The sequence below is a fragment of the Artibeus jamaicensis genome, unplaced genomic scaffold (assembly GCF_021234435.1).
Source record: "Artibeus jamaicensis isolate MK-2021 breed Jamaican fruit bat unplaced genomic scaffold, CSHL_Jam_final contig_399, whole genome shotgun sequence".
In the NCBI taxonomy this organism is placed as follows: domain Eukaryota; kingdom Metazoa; phylum Chordata; class Mammalia; order Chiroptera; family Phyllostomidae; genus Artibeus; species Artibeus jamaicensis.
Genome location: NW_026521816.1, coordinates 1,764,906 through 1,777,494, shown reverse-complemented (window position 1 = coordinate 1,777,494; position 12,589 = coordinate 1,764,906). Strand labels below are relative to the sequence as shown.

The 12,589-nt window shown below is 37.0% G+C and overlaps 1 protein-coding gene across 4 annotated transcripts in view; it reads left to right on the top strand.

The window, feature by feature from the left end:
* Positions 1–12,589, top strand: part of SEPTIN10 (septin 10) — a 98,164-nt gene that overhangs the window by 28,510 nt on the left and 57,065 nt on the right. For all 4 annotated transcript variants that reach the window (XM_037167145.2, XM_037167146.2, XM_053665261.1 and 1 more), the window contains 3 exons: positions 3,699–3,860; positions 8,932–9,028; positions 10,186–10,354. In XM_037167145.2, coding sequence (XP_037023040.2) covers positions 3,699–3,860; positions 8,932–9,028; positions 10,186–10,354 — 428 coding nt within the window. The remainder of the gene's footprint in view (positions 1–3,698; positions 3,861–8,931; positions 9,029–10,185; positions 10,355–12,589) is intronic.

Here is a 12,589-nt window from a genome sequence, read left to right as displayed (position 1 = left end):
TTTGTTACTTGTAGATCCTGGAGGGTACATAACACACCCAAGGACCTACAGGGAGGACAGGAGGAGAAAGGGAGGGAGTATGAACCTGGGGCTCAATGTTTATTAGTGTTCAAGGACGGGGTGTCTAGGGTTTTATGGATTGACTCTTTTTTCCCCAATCTTATTATTTCTTTTTTTTATTGTTCAAGTACAGTTGTCTCCATTTCCTCCCTACTGCTCTTTGGCTTTATCCCTGTGTCCTTTATATATGTTCCTAAAAACCCTCCCCCCCACCATTATTCCCTGCCTCCTCCTCCTGGTTACTGTCAGTTTGTTCTTAATTTACTCTTTATTGGCAAATTTAAAGCAGAAGAGTGGCAATTAGAACATAAGAAGGGAGATGCATTTTTTAGATTGCTCAGGCTTTCTAAAAGGGGAATTTCATGGGTGGGGCAGCTTGGTTCCTTATCTAGTTGTTTTGCTAGTAGCTTGGCAAAACAAGCAGATACACCTGGCGATACATTTATTTAAGCTTGATGTCTTTAAAATGGATACCTTGGCAATCAAAAAGCTTAATGTCAGGCACTTTTTATTATAATCAAAAAGCTTAATGTTAGGCACTTACACTATAGCCTGCTTTCTGCTCTTTATTATGGATACAATTATAAGTTGTTAACTTGGCATAATTTACTGAATATTCAAGTACATGATATTGAACTTGGCATCAACTTTTTATGTACTGTAACAAATTTAACCTGAAAGCTGAATACCCATAATTTTTGGAAAGTTTTCTGTCATTTTTCATGGGTAGTTATAAAAATCTTTACTTTCTTTGGAGCATATTAAGACTAATAAATCCAAATATACCAGTGAGTCAGTGTGAAGTTGAAGAGAAAGAAATTTAAGAATAGGAATTATGATTTTTGCTTTTCACTTTCACCCTGAAAATTGCATTGATATCATATTCTGTTGACACATAGAACTAGTTAACCTGAAATATTCTCTAAAAACAAATTAAATAAATAAATAACCCAAACCAAAAACCTACAAACCCCTAGATTTGTGTAGGCATCAGTCTTTTATGGAGACATTAATCTTAGAGAATTAGCTTTTCAAGTTAGTTGGCCTTCATGACTTCAATTCTTTTCCTCTCTGGCTGGAGATAGGATTTTAAATAATATTGAGAATGTTACTGCTTTGAGTTACAACAATTTAAATTGGTCGTAAAATTTCCTTCCTCTAACACGTAGGCAGGAGTCACTGACAGCGTAGATTCTTTGGTGAAAGGGGACCTGCTAAAATGAAGCAGAAGGGGAAACTTAACCTGTTTCATAGTTTTGTGAGGGATCAATCATCATAATTACTTAGCAGTTAAATTATTAAGCACTTAAAAAATTAAGTTAGTAATTTAAGCAAGCACTTTCAACAACATTTTACTTATTTGTCTATGACAGGAGCTTGAGAAAAGAGAATGTGAGATTTCTAAACCAAAAATCAGATGAAAGATTAATATTATAAAAGGTGTACTTTTAATTTATTTTAAGTATGTTTTATTGATTATGCTATTACAGTTGTCCCAGTCTTTTTTCTGTCTTTTATCCACCTCCACCTGCTACCCCATTCCCTTCAGCATTCCTCCGCCTTACTTCATGTCCATAGGTCATACATATAAGTTCTTTGGCTTCTCTCTTTCCTATACAGTTCTTAACCTCCCTCTGTCTATTTTGTACCTGCCATTTGTGCTTCTTATTCCCTGTACCTTTACCCTACTGATAACCCTCTATATGATCTCCATTTCTGTGATTCTGTTCCTGTTGTAGTTGTTTGCTTTTGTTTTGTTTTTTTTCAGGTTCAGTTGTTGATAGTTGAGTTTATTGTGAATTTATTTTCATAGTTTTGATCTTCTATTTCTTAGATAAATCCCTTTAACATTTCATAGAATAAGGCCTTGGTGATGATGAACTCCTTGAACTTGACCTTATCTGAGAAGCACTTTATCTGCCCTTCCATTCTAAATGATAGCTTTGCTGAATAGAGTCATCTTGGATGTAGTTCCTCACCTTTCATGACTTGGAATACTTCTTTCAGCCCCTTCTTGCCTGTAAGATTTGAGAAGTCATCTGGTAGTCTTATGGGAACTTCTTTGTAGGTAACTGTCTTTTCTCTTGCTGCTTTTAAGATTCACTCCTTATCTTTAATTTTGGGCTGCTTAATTATGATTTGTCTTGGTGTGTGCTTCCTTGGGTCCAACTTCTTTGGGACTCTGACCTTCCTGGACTTATGTGTCTATTTCCATCGCCAAATTAGGGAAGTTTTCTTTCATTATTTTTTCAAATAAGTTTTCATTTTGTTACACTTCCTATTCTTCTTCTGGCCCTATGATTCAGATGTTGGAACATTTAAAGTTGTCCCAGAGGTTCCTAAGATTCTCCTCATTTTTTTTGAATTCATGTTTCTTCATTCTGTTCATTATTTCTTCCTTTTGCTCCAGATTGTTGATTTGAGTTTGGATTTCCTTTTCTTCACTGCTGGTTTTCTATATTTTTTCTTTATTTCACTTTTCATAGCCTTCACTTCTTCCTTTATTTTGCTGCCATACTCAGCCATTTCTGTGAGCTTCCTGATTATCAGTGTTTTGAACTCTACATCTGATAGGTTGGCTATGAACCATTTTTTTTTTTTTTTTGGTCTCAGCACTGGTTAAGCGTTAAGGGACAGAGCCTTAAGAATTCATTAGGGCAGGCCAACCCACTTTGCTGTGTTGTGGTGCTGTATTTGGAGGATGGGTCCAAGAGGGAACAATACCACTTGCTCAGCTCTCACCCTGGTTTCAAGAGACTGACCATTTGTTCATTACAACAACCTCCACAGCTTTTTACAGCCAAAGGTTCTGTGGCTTTATTTTTCCTGCACTGGGACCCTGGGTTGCACTGTCTCATGCCCCAGTTGTTCCTTCATTATCCACATGCGAATGTGGGAGCACCCAGTCGGCCAGTCACTGCCTTGCCACATGTCCTCGTTGCCTGGGCTTCCTGTCTCCACCCCTCCTACCACTCTGGATAAATATTTCTTCTCTAACTGTTTGGTTGTTTGGACTTCCATACAGTTTGATTTTCTGTCAGTTCTGGTTGTTTTTTGTTTTTAAATTGGTTTTTCCTTCTTTTGGTTGTATGAGGAGGTGAAGCATTCTATTTATACTTCCATCTTGGCTGGAAATTGAAAAGCTGTACTTTTTAAAAGCACTTATTGTAAGGCCAGCATCTGTAGGAATGATTATACAGGGCCAGCATCTATAGGAGTGACTGTGTGGGGTAGATGGTAAGAATGACAGCTAATGATTATCTAGGGCAAGAATTGACAAGGTTTTTCTTTAAAGGGCCAAATAGTAAACAACTCTAGTCTTCTCAGGCCACATGATCGCTGATGTAACTACTCACCTTTGCTGTTGTATCATGAAAGTGGCCATAGACAACATGTTAGATGAATGGACCTAGCTGAGTTCCAAATAATCTTTATTTATATCAATAAATCTTTATTTATTTATATTAATCTTTATTTATATAAATATTTACTTATATCAGCTAGACGGTAGTTTGCCCATCTCGTGGTCTAGGTTAAGTAAATTTGTCAGAGATTTAGTGGTTTCTAATGCAGAAACTGCAGGATGAAAAAATATACATCTTCAATTATGTGATTTTGTTTTTCTTCATTCTTAATAGGTGAACATCATACCAGTGATTGCCAAAGCAGATGCAATTTCGAAAACTGAATTACAGAAGTTTAAGATCAAGCTCATGAGTGAACTGGTCAGCAATGATGTCCAGATATACCAGTTCCCAACAGATGATGAAACTGTTGCTAAAATCAATGCTTCAATGAATGTGAGCTCCTAACTGAATATTAATTGTTTTACATGTAGAAAATAAGTAATTTGTAGATAACATTGCTACTAATATAGTTTCACTTAGGCCTTCCAAAAAAACTAAACAAGGTGAATTTTCAAAAAGTCCAGTATAGGAAATGTTCCGTTTTCTTGAGTTAAAAAAAGTAAAATGAGAATATACTTTTTTTCTCCCTACTTTCATGTAGGTGTGGCTGAGTTGGTTGGGCATTGTCCAGCAAACTGAAAGGTTACTGGTTTAATTCTTGGTGAGGGCATATGTCTAAGTTGTGGTTCCTTCCTCATCAAGGCATGTATGGAAGTCAACCAATAGATGTTTCTCTCTGATATTGATGTTTCTCTTTCTCTCTTTCTCCCTTCCTTCCCATCTCTAAACAAACACACAAATAAGTGATACATTGTGATACTGCAGTACTCCTTTTGTGGAACCACACTTCATTGCCTTAAAGATACTTTTCTATTCTTTATAAACAGGAGAAGGCTTGAGAAGACTTTATGGCCTCCTTCAGATGCTATAGAATCTTAAAATCTTTGAGATCCTTCTAATCTGTTATTTAAATTCATTCTCCATTACAGCCTCACATGTACATACTAAATTTTCATAAAACTTTTAGTTTACTACTACTGAAGATGACTTAAGTTCTTTGTGTTAATTTCTTCAGGCTACCAAATTTGTTAAATAAATATCTTGTCATATTTTGAAGGATCATGGGTTTTAGAAACAGATTTAACCATATTCTTGTGAAAGTTATTACCCTCCCCTAAGCCTGTTAAGTCATCCACAAAGTTGGGTTAATAATACCTATCTTAAGGGTTGTTGAAAAGATACAAATTTTTATAAATATTTTAAAATTTTTATTCATTTTTTTAAAGAGAGGGAGAAGGGAGGGAGAAAGAGAGGGAGAGAAACATCAAGGAATGGGAGAAACATCAATATGTTGCCTCTCTCATGTCCCCAACCAGGGACCAGCCCCGCAACCCAGGTATGTGCCCTGACCAGAACTGAATCAGTAACCTTTTGGCTCACAGCCTGGCAGTCAATCCACATAAGCCAGGGCCAGAAGCTAAAACTTTTGTGCACTGCTTAACATGGTGACATTTATTAACTATTCATTTTATTTCCCTTTTTTCCCTTTTTTGACTTTTTATACTCCCATTTATTTTAGGATACTTAAACTAGATATATATAAAAATCTGATTAATGCAATTATAAATGTAAGTGATCTTAATTCTTATGTGTCATATTGTCTTTACATCTAATTTTGTTTCTTTGTCCATCTGGAATATGTTTCAGAAAGACACAGTTAAGAGACTAATCATGTCACTTATTAAATACTAAATACAATACTTAATATTTTTACATTAGACTTTTCCCTTATATTAATCCTCAACTTCAGACAGTTTTCTCATTGACTCTGAATCGAGGTATGTTCTTTCAAAATTTTCTCCTTACTTCAGCTAGTTTTTCCTCTCTGCTTGATTCATCTTAAGTCTGGGTTGTATCTTCCTGCAAACAGTGATCTTTCACATCTCTAAATTTCTGTAACATTTATTATATTTAGCATTAGTTTGAGACTTTAATTATTTTATATTAGTATCATGTCTGTGTACAAACTAAATATAGATATATACATAATCTAGTTGCGTATATGTGTGTGTATATACCTACATATATATACACACACATGCATACTATGGTCAGGCACAGGTAACACTCTCCCTTTTGTTCTTTTAAAGATTTTATATATAGAGAGAAGGAAGGGAGAGATGGAGGGAAACATCAGTGTGTGGCTGCCTCTTGCGTGGGCTCTGCTGGGGACCTGGCCTGCCAGCCATGCATGTACCTGGACCAGGAATCGAACCTGTGACCCCTTGGTTTGCAGGCTGACACTCAGTTCACTGAGTAATACCAGCCAGGGCTATAACCACCCCTTTTTTAATTACAAAATCTTTAGCATGTAATTCTGTAACATAACAATATCACACTAAAGCACGTCATTATAACATCTTAGGTAAAGTGTTTAAATTAAAAATATAAATTAATTACACCTGTATTATTACCGTAGTAACCACTCAAGCAGGCATTACATATATATGAGTTTACGTAATAAACTCATAAAATATGTATATTATATGAGTTTCTTTGGAAAACATCCAACCATTGTTAATATAATTAGAACAGTTTCTGTGACATTAGTGTAACCTGGTAGCCCAAGAGAGTGGACTGGAATGCACTTGCATGGACAATGACAACTTCACTGTACTAGTCAATAGGGGAGATAGACACTCATTGAGTGAGCATGTGTACTGTGTGGCTGTTGCATTTAAAATGACAGCGAGTAGAGCAATGAATCTACATCAGCTTCTGTGTTAAGCTTGAACATTCCTCCATGAAAACTATTCAGATGATTTAGAATGCAGCTATTGGCAACTGGTGATTGGAAGCTTCATCACAACAATGTACCCACTCATTCATCACATCTTGTGTGGTTTTAGTAAAACATGAAATCACCCAGGTCACTCAGCACCTCTACAGCCCAGATTTGGCAGCCTGTGACTTCTACATTTTCTGAAAACTAAAATCACCTTTGAAAGGGAAGAAATTTGAGACCATCAGTGCAATTCAGGAAAATACAGTGGGGCAGCTGATGGGAATTGGAAGAACTATGTGAGGTCCCTAGTTGCCTATTCTGAAGTGACTGAGGTGTCATTGTCTAATGTTTCTTGTATCTTCTATCTTCTTCAATAAATGTTTCCGTTTTTCATGTTAGATGGTTGCATACTTTCTGGACTCTGTGTGTGTGGTGTGGGGGTGTTGTATTTCCTCACCATTATCTTTGTCTTTTATGGCAACGACAATATTGGGGGAAATAATACCTGTATTACCTATACTGGAATTCTTTTAAATATATTTATTGATTATGCTATTACAGTTGTCCCATTTCCTCCCTTTATTGCCCTCTGCACTGCGCACCCCCTCCTACCTGCATCACCCCTCGCCCTTAGTTCATGTCCACGGATCATATATATAAGTTCTTTGGCTTCTACATTTCCTATACTATTAACCTCCTCCTGTCTATTTTCTACCTACCATTAATGCTACTTATTCCCTATAACTTTGCTCCCATCTCCCCACCTCACATCCCACTGATAACCCTCCATGTGCTTTTCATTGGTCTGAATCTGTTCCTGTTCTAGTTGTTTGCTTAGTTTGTTTTTGTCTTTTCAGGTTCTGTTGTTAGTTGTGACTTTGTTGCCATTTTACTGTTCATATATTTGATCTTCTTTTTCTTACGTAAGTCCCTTTAACATTTCATATAATAAGGGGTTGGGGATAATGAACTCCTTTAACTTGACCTTATCTGGGAAGCACTTTATCTGCCCCTCCAATCTAAATGATAGCTGTGATGTAATTTTGGATGTAGGTCCTTGACTTTCATGACTTTGAATACTCCTTTGCAGTCCCTTTTTGCCTATAAGGTTTCTTTTCAGAAACCAGCTGATAGTCTTACAGGAACTCCTTTGTAGGTAAGAGTCTCCTTTTCTATTGTTGCTTTTAAGATTCTCTTCTTATCTTTAATCTTGGGTAAAATAATTATGATGTGCTTTGGTGTGTGCTTCTTTAGGTCCAACTTCTTTGGGACTCTGAGCTTTCTGGACTTCCTGGAAGTCTATTTCATTTGCCAGACTGGGGAAGTTCTTCTTCATTATGTTTTTAAATAAGTTTTCAATTTGTTGCTCTTGTTCTTTTCCGTCTGGCACCCCTATGGTTCAGATGTTGGAACATTTGAAATTGTCTGAGAGGTTCCTAAGCCTCTCCTCAATTTTCTGAACTCTTGTTTCTTCATTCTGTTCCAGTTGACTGTTTATTTCTTCTTTCTGTTACAAATCTTTGATTTGAGTCCAAGTTTTCTCCCCGTCATTGTTGGTTCCCTATATATTTTGTTTTATTTCACTTTTCATAGCCTTCACTTTATCCTCTATTTTGCGACCATACTCAAACAATTCTGTGAGCATCCTTATTACCAGTGTTTTGAACTCTGCATCTGATAGATTGGGTATCTCTTCATTGCTTAGTTGTATTTTTTCCTGGAGCTTTGACCTGTTCTTTCATTTGAGCCATATTTTTTTTGTCTCCCCAAATCTGTTATGTAGTCAGGGGTAGAGCCCTTGGTATTCACCAGTGGAGGTCACTGTACATCACTGCTTTATGGCACTGTATGTGGGGGTGGGATCCTGGAGGGAACAATGCACTTGCCTGGCTCTTGGCCCGCTTTCAGTCACTTCCTCTACTACCTATAAGCAAGTTGGGCCCTTCTGGTGCTGATTCCTGGGTGGGTGGGTTTGTGTACATTCTAGGACCCTATGGGTCTCTTCAACAAATTCTTGTGAGGTTGGGAGTTTCTCCCACAGCTGCAACCCCCACAGGTTTTTTTCAGCCAGAGATTTGGGGGCCTTCTTTCCCTGCTCTAGAACTCTTGATTTGGTTTGGTGGTCTGTCTTGCTCCCTGGTGTTTCCTCCCACTTTGTCTGCACACAAATATGGGACCGCCTGGTCTGCTAGCTGCCAACTTGCCCACTCAGGTCCTATAGCCAACTGCCTTGCTGCGAGTCCTCTCTGCCACAGCTGCCTGTCTCTGCCCTTCCTACGAGTCTGGATGAGTGCTTCTTTTTTAACTACTTGGTTGTCAAGACTTTCATACAGTTGATTTTCTGGCAGTTATGGTTGTTTTTTGTTTTTAAATTTGTTGTTTGCCCTTCTTTTGGTTTTGCGGGGAGGCACAGCATATCTACCCACACTTCCATTTTTGGGGTAGATATGTTTGGAAGTCTGGAATTATTTTCTTGGTTTTATTTCTATAGCATAATAGTTTTCATGTAGGGGGATATTCAATTTTTTTTTCTTTATAGCATCTGAAAACGACTCTTGTAGTAGAATTGGCACATACTCATTATCAAGTTTGAGAATTCCAGGCAGAGCAGAGCATTTGATTTTTAATAAATTTGCTATTTAATTAATTTTTTTCTGTTATATTGTGGTTTCCTTCTAGGGACACTTGCCATTTGCTGTTGTAGGAAGTATGGATGAGGTAAAAGTTGGAAATAAAATGTTCAAAGCTCGCCAGTACCCTTGGGGTATTGTACAAGGTAAATGAGATAAACAATGACTAGAACTGTTTTTGTCACCCAGTAGTCTCAAAGTTGCACTCAATGCATTCTTTGAAGTGATGCTTATTTTTTATTATGATTTGTTGTCAGAAAAGTGGGCCATGTTCAATTTAATCTAGTCTGTAGAGACCAGGCAGAGCCTCCCCATTACTTGCTCAGGTGTACCAAGACATTCAGAAGGTGAAACAAACTGATCAAGCACTTTGAATAAAATTTGAGTATGAATAGTAGTGTTTAAACATGATACATAAACTAATTACTAAGTAATTCTAGGGTACAATAAGCCATCTTATAAATTTATATATTTTTACTACAGAATATTGCCAGCTACTTCCAAAATAAACCAGTCAACCAACTAAAAACATGTTAGGATTTATTTAGCATTATCATGAGTAAGTAATTAGTACTCTCTGGTTCAATTACTTGTGATGGTAATGAATGGGGAATGGATTGCCATTGCTAATACTGGTTTCCCAATGCTGCTTTTTAAATTGACAACTTTTATAATGCATGAAAAATACATTTTAACATTTTAATGTATAAAATATTGAAAAATAACTGTGCTTAAACAGTAATATACTTGTTTGTAGTCTTCTAGTCACCATAAACGAGGTGACTAGGAGGACCATGTAAGTTTATTCACTAACTAACACAGGATTGTAAATGTGGCATTGTATAAAAATAACTTGATAGTTATAGTGTACACAGATGGGATTCTTGAGTATGAAGAATTTATTACTTTGAAGTTTTATTTTGAAGTAAAACAATGTTAGATATGTTTTCAGTACTATATTAAGTATCCTGAATATGGTTTGTAAACTTCTAACACTGTATTAGTGAAATAACTGGAGAACATAGTAACATTATACAGTGCATTTCTTTCAAATTTTTTGTTATCCATTTGCTACTAAATTTAAAGCAAGTCTTCTAGACTGATAATTAATGTTGCCTATAATTCAGTGTGTATTATACAAGAGTCTTCCTTGGTTATGTATATAGAATAATTGTAGCTCTTAAGCAGCTTTATCATTTCATTGTTTATTTCAAATATTTTCACTTACGCATTCATTCAACAAATACTAATTTTGTGTCAGGAATTAAAAACTTGTGTTGCTGTTTCTTATTTTTCTGGCTAGTGGAGAATGAAAACCACTGTGACTTTGTAAAGCTTCGGGAAATGCTCATTTGCACAAATATGGAGGACCTTCGAGAACAGACCCACTCTAGGCACTACGAACTATACAGGCGCTGCAAACTGCAGGAGATGGGCTTTACTGATGTGGGCTCAGAGAGTAAGCCACTCAGGTAAGGGATTTCTCTGACAAATAAGCCAAAGACAAAGTTAGAGGGTATTGTACCTTTTTATATATCCAGAATGATATATGTGTTTTTCAGAAATCTCCCAATAGGACATAGAACCATTTGATTTTGATTACTGTGCTTCTCAGATCACTTGAAGGCTTCTTGTTTTTAAGGGTCTCTAAGTCCTCACATGACTCAAGGAGTTACATAGAATGAAGAACATATGTAAAAATGCTGCCATTTCAGTAAATGCTAAAATGAATACTGGTAAATAAAGTTAAACTCTTTTAATTTGAGTTTTTTAAATTTATCTGAAAAAGATAAAAGCATATTTACTTATTAACATAAAAGAAAGAATGTGAATCATATTAAATAAATTTAAAGCTGTTCATTTTTATCCTGATAAATGTTTTACAATGACTTAAATTTAGGAAAATGTAAATGAAGAATGAACGTACTTATAGGGAGTCAGAAATTAGACTGTTTCTTAAATATTACAATATAGTTACAAGAATTTTGGAACCTGATGACCTTTTTATGAGCATTAAATGGTATGAACTTGCCTGGTAATTTTTATGCTGCTACATTCTTTTTTTTTTTTAATTAGGACATGTAACATGATATTTTAATATACTAAGTTACATTTCACATAGCATTACAGAACAGTTTTTGCATGGAGGAAAGCATGAGATCCTTAAACTATTTTTTTTGATTTTTTAAAAATATGTTTTATTGATTATGCTATTACAGTTGTCCTATTTCCCACCTTCATTCCCCTCCACACCCCCTCCTCCACCATTGCCCCCCTTTAGTTTATGACCACGTGTCTCAAGTTCTTTAGATTCTATATTTCCCCTACTATTCTTGCCCTCCCCCCTATCTATTTTCTACCTACAGTCTGTGCTACTTATTTTCTATATCTTCTCCCCCCTTCTCCTCCTCCCACTCCCCTGTTGCTAACCCTCCATGTGATCTTCATTTCTGTGGTTGCTCCTGATCCAGCTGTCCTCTTAGTTTGCTTTTGTTTTAGGTGTGGTTGTTAATAACTGTCAGTTTGCTATCCTTTCACTGTTCATGTTTTTTATCTTCTTTTTCCCTTTAACATTTCATATAATAAGGTCTTGGTGATGATGAACTCCTTGAATTTGATCTTATCTGAGAAGCACTTTATCTGTCCTTCCATTCTAAATGAAAACTTTGCTGGATAGAGCAATCTTGGATGTAGGTCTTTGGATTTCATGACTCGGAATACCTCTTTCCAGCCCCTTCTTGCCTGTAGGGTCTCTTTTGAGAAATCAGCTGACAGTCTGATGGGAACTCCTTTGTATGTGACTGTCCCCTTAGCTCTTGCTGCTTCTAGGATTCTCTCCTTCATTTTCATCTTGGCTAATGTAATTATGATGTGCCTTGGTGTGTTCCTTCTTGGGTCCAACTGCTTTGGGACTCTCTGAGCTTCCTGGATTTCTTGGAAGTCTATTTCCTTTGTCAGATTGGGGAAGTTCTTCTTTATTATTTGTTCAAAGAAGTTTTCCACTGGTGGCTGTTCCTCTTCCCCTTCTGGTACCCCTATAATTCGGATGTTGGAGTGTTTAAAGATGTCCTGGAGGCTCCTTAGCCTCTCCTCATTTGTTTGAATTTTTGTTTCTTCATATTTTTCTGTTTGGTCATTTTTTCCTTCCTTGTGGTCTGCTTCCTTGATTTGATTCCCAGTTTCCTTTCCATTACTATTGGTCTCCTGTGCATTTCCCTTCATTTCAATTAGTTTAGCTGTCATATGTTCCTCTAATTTGTGGCTAAAGTCAACCAGTTCTGTGAGCATCCTGATCAGCAATGTTTTGAACTGTGCCTCTGATAGGTTGGCAATTTCTTGTCTGCTTAGGTTTATTGGCTCTGGGGCTCTGAGTTGTTCTTGAGCCATGTTTTGATCTGTTCATGTCTGTTACTTATGAGGAGAGGTGCCTTAGGTGTTCACCAAGGCAGTGCTACCCAGGTTGCTGGTTTGTGACACTGTATGTGGGGGTGGGTCAGAGAGGGATAATGGCAGTTCCCTCTGCCGTTGGGGCCTGCAAGGTCCATCTCACTGCTTGCTCCTTCACTGGTTTATCTGCGGGCGAATGTGTGACCTCAGTCAGCCCTCAGTGAGTCCACCCACTACTCCACACCTGGGATCAGCCCAGGGCTGCTGGCGCACCTGGGTTGAACACCCGGGTTGGTTTGGTGGATATTTCCTGCTCAACC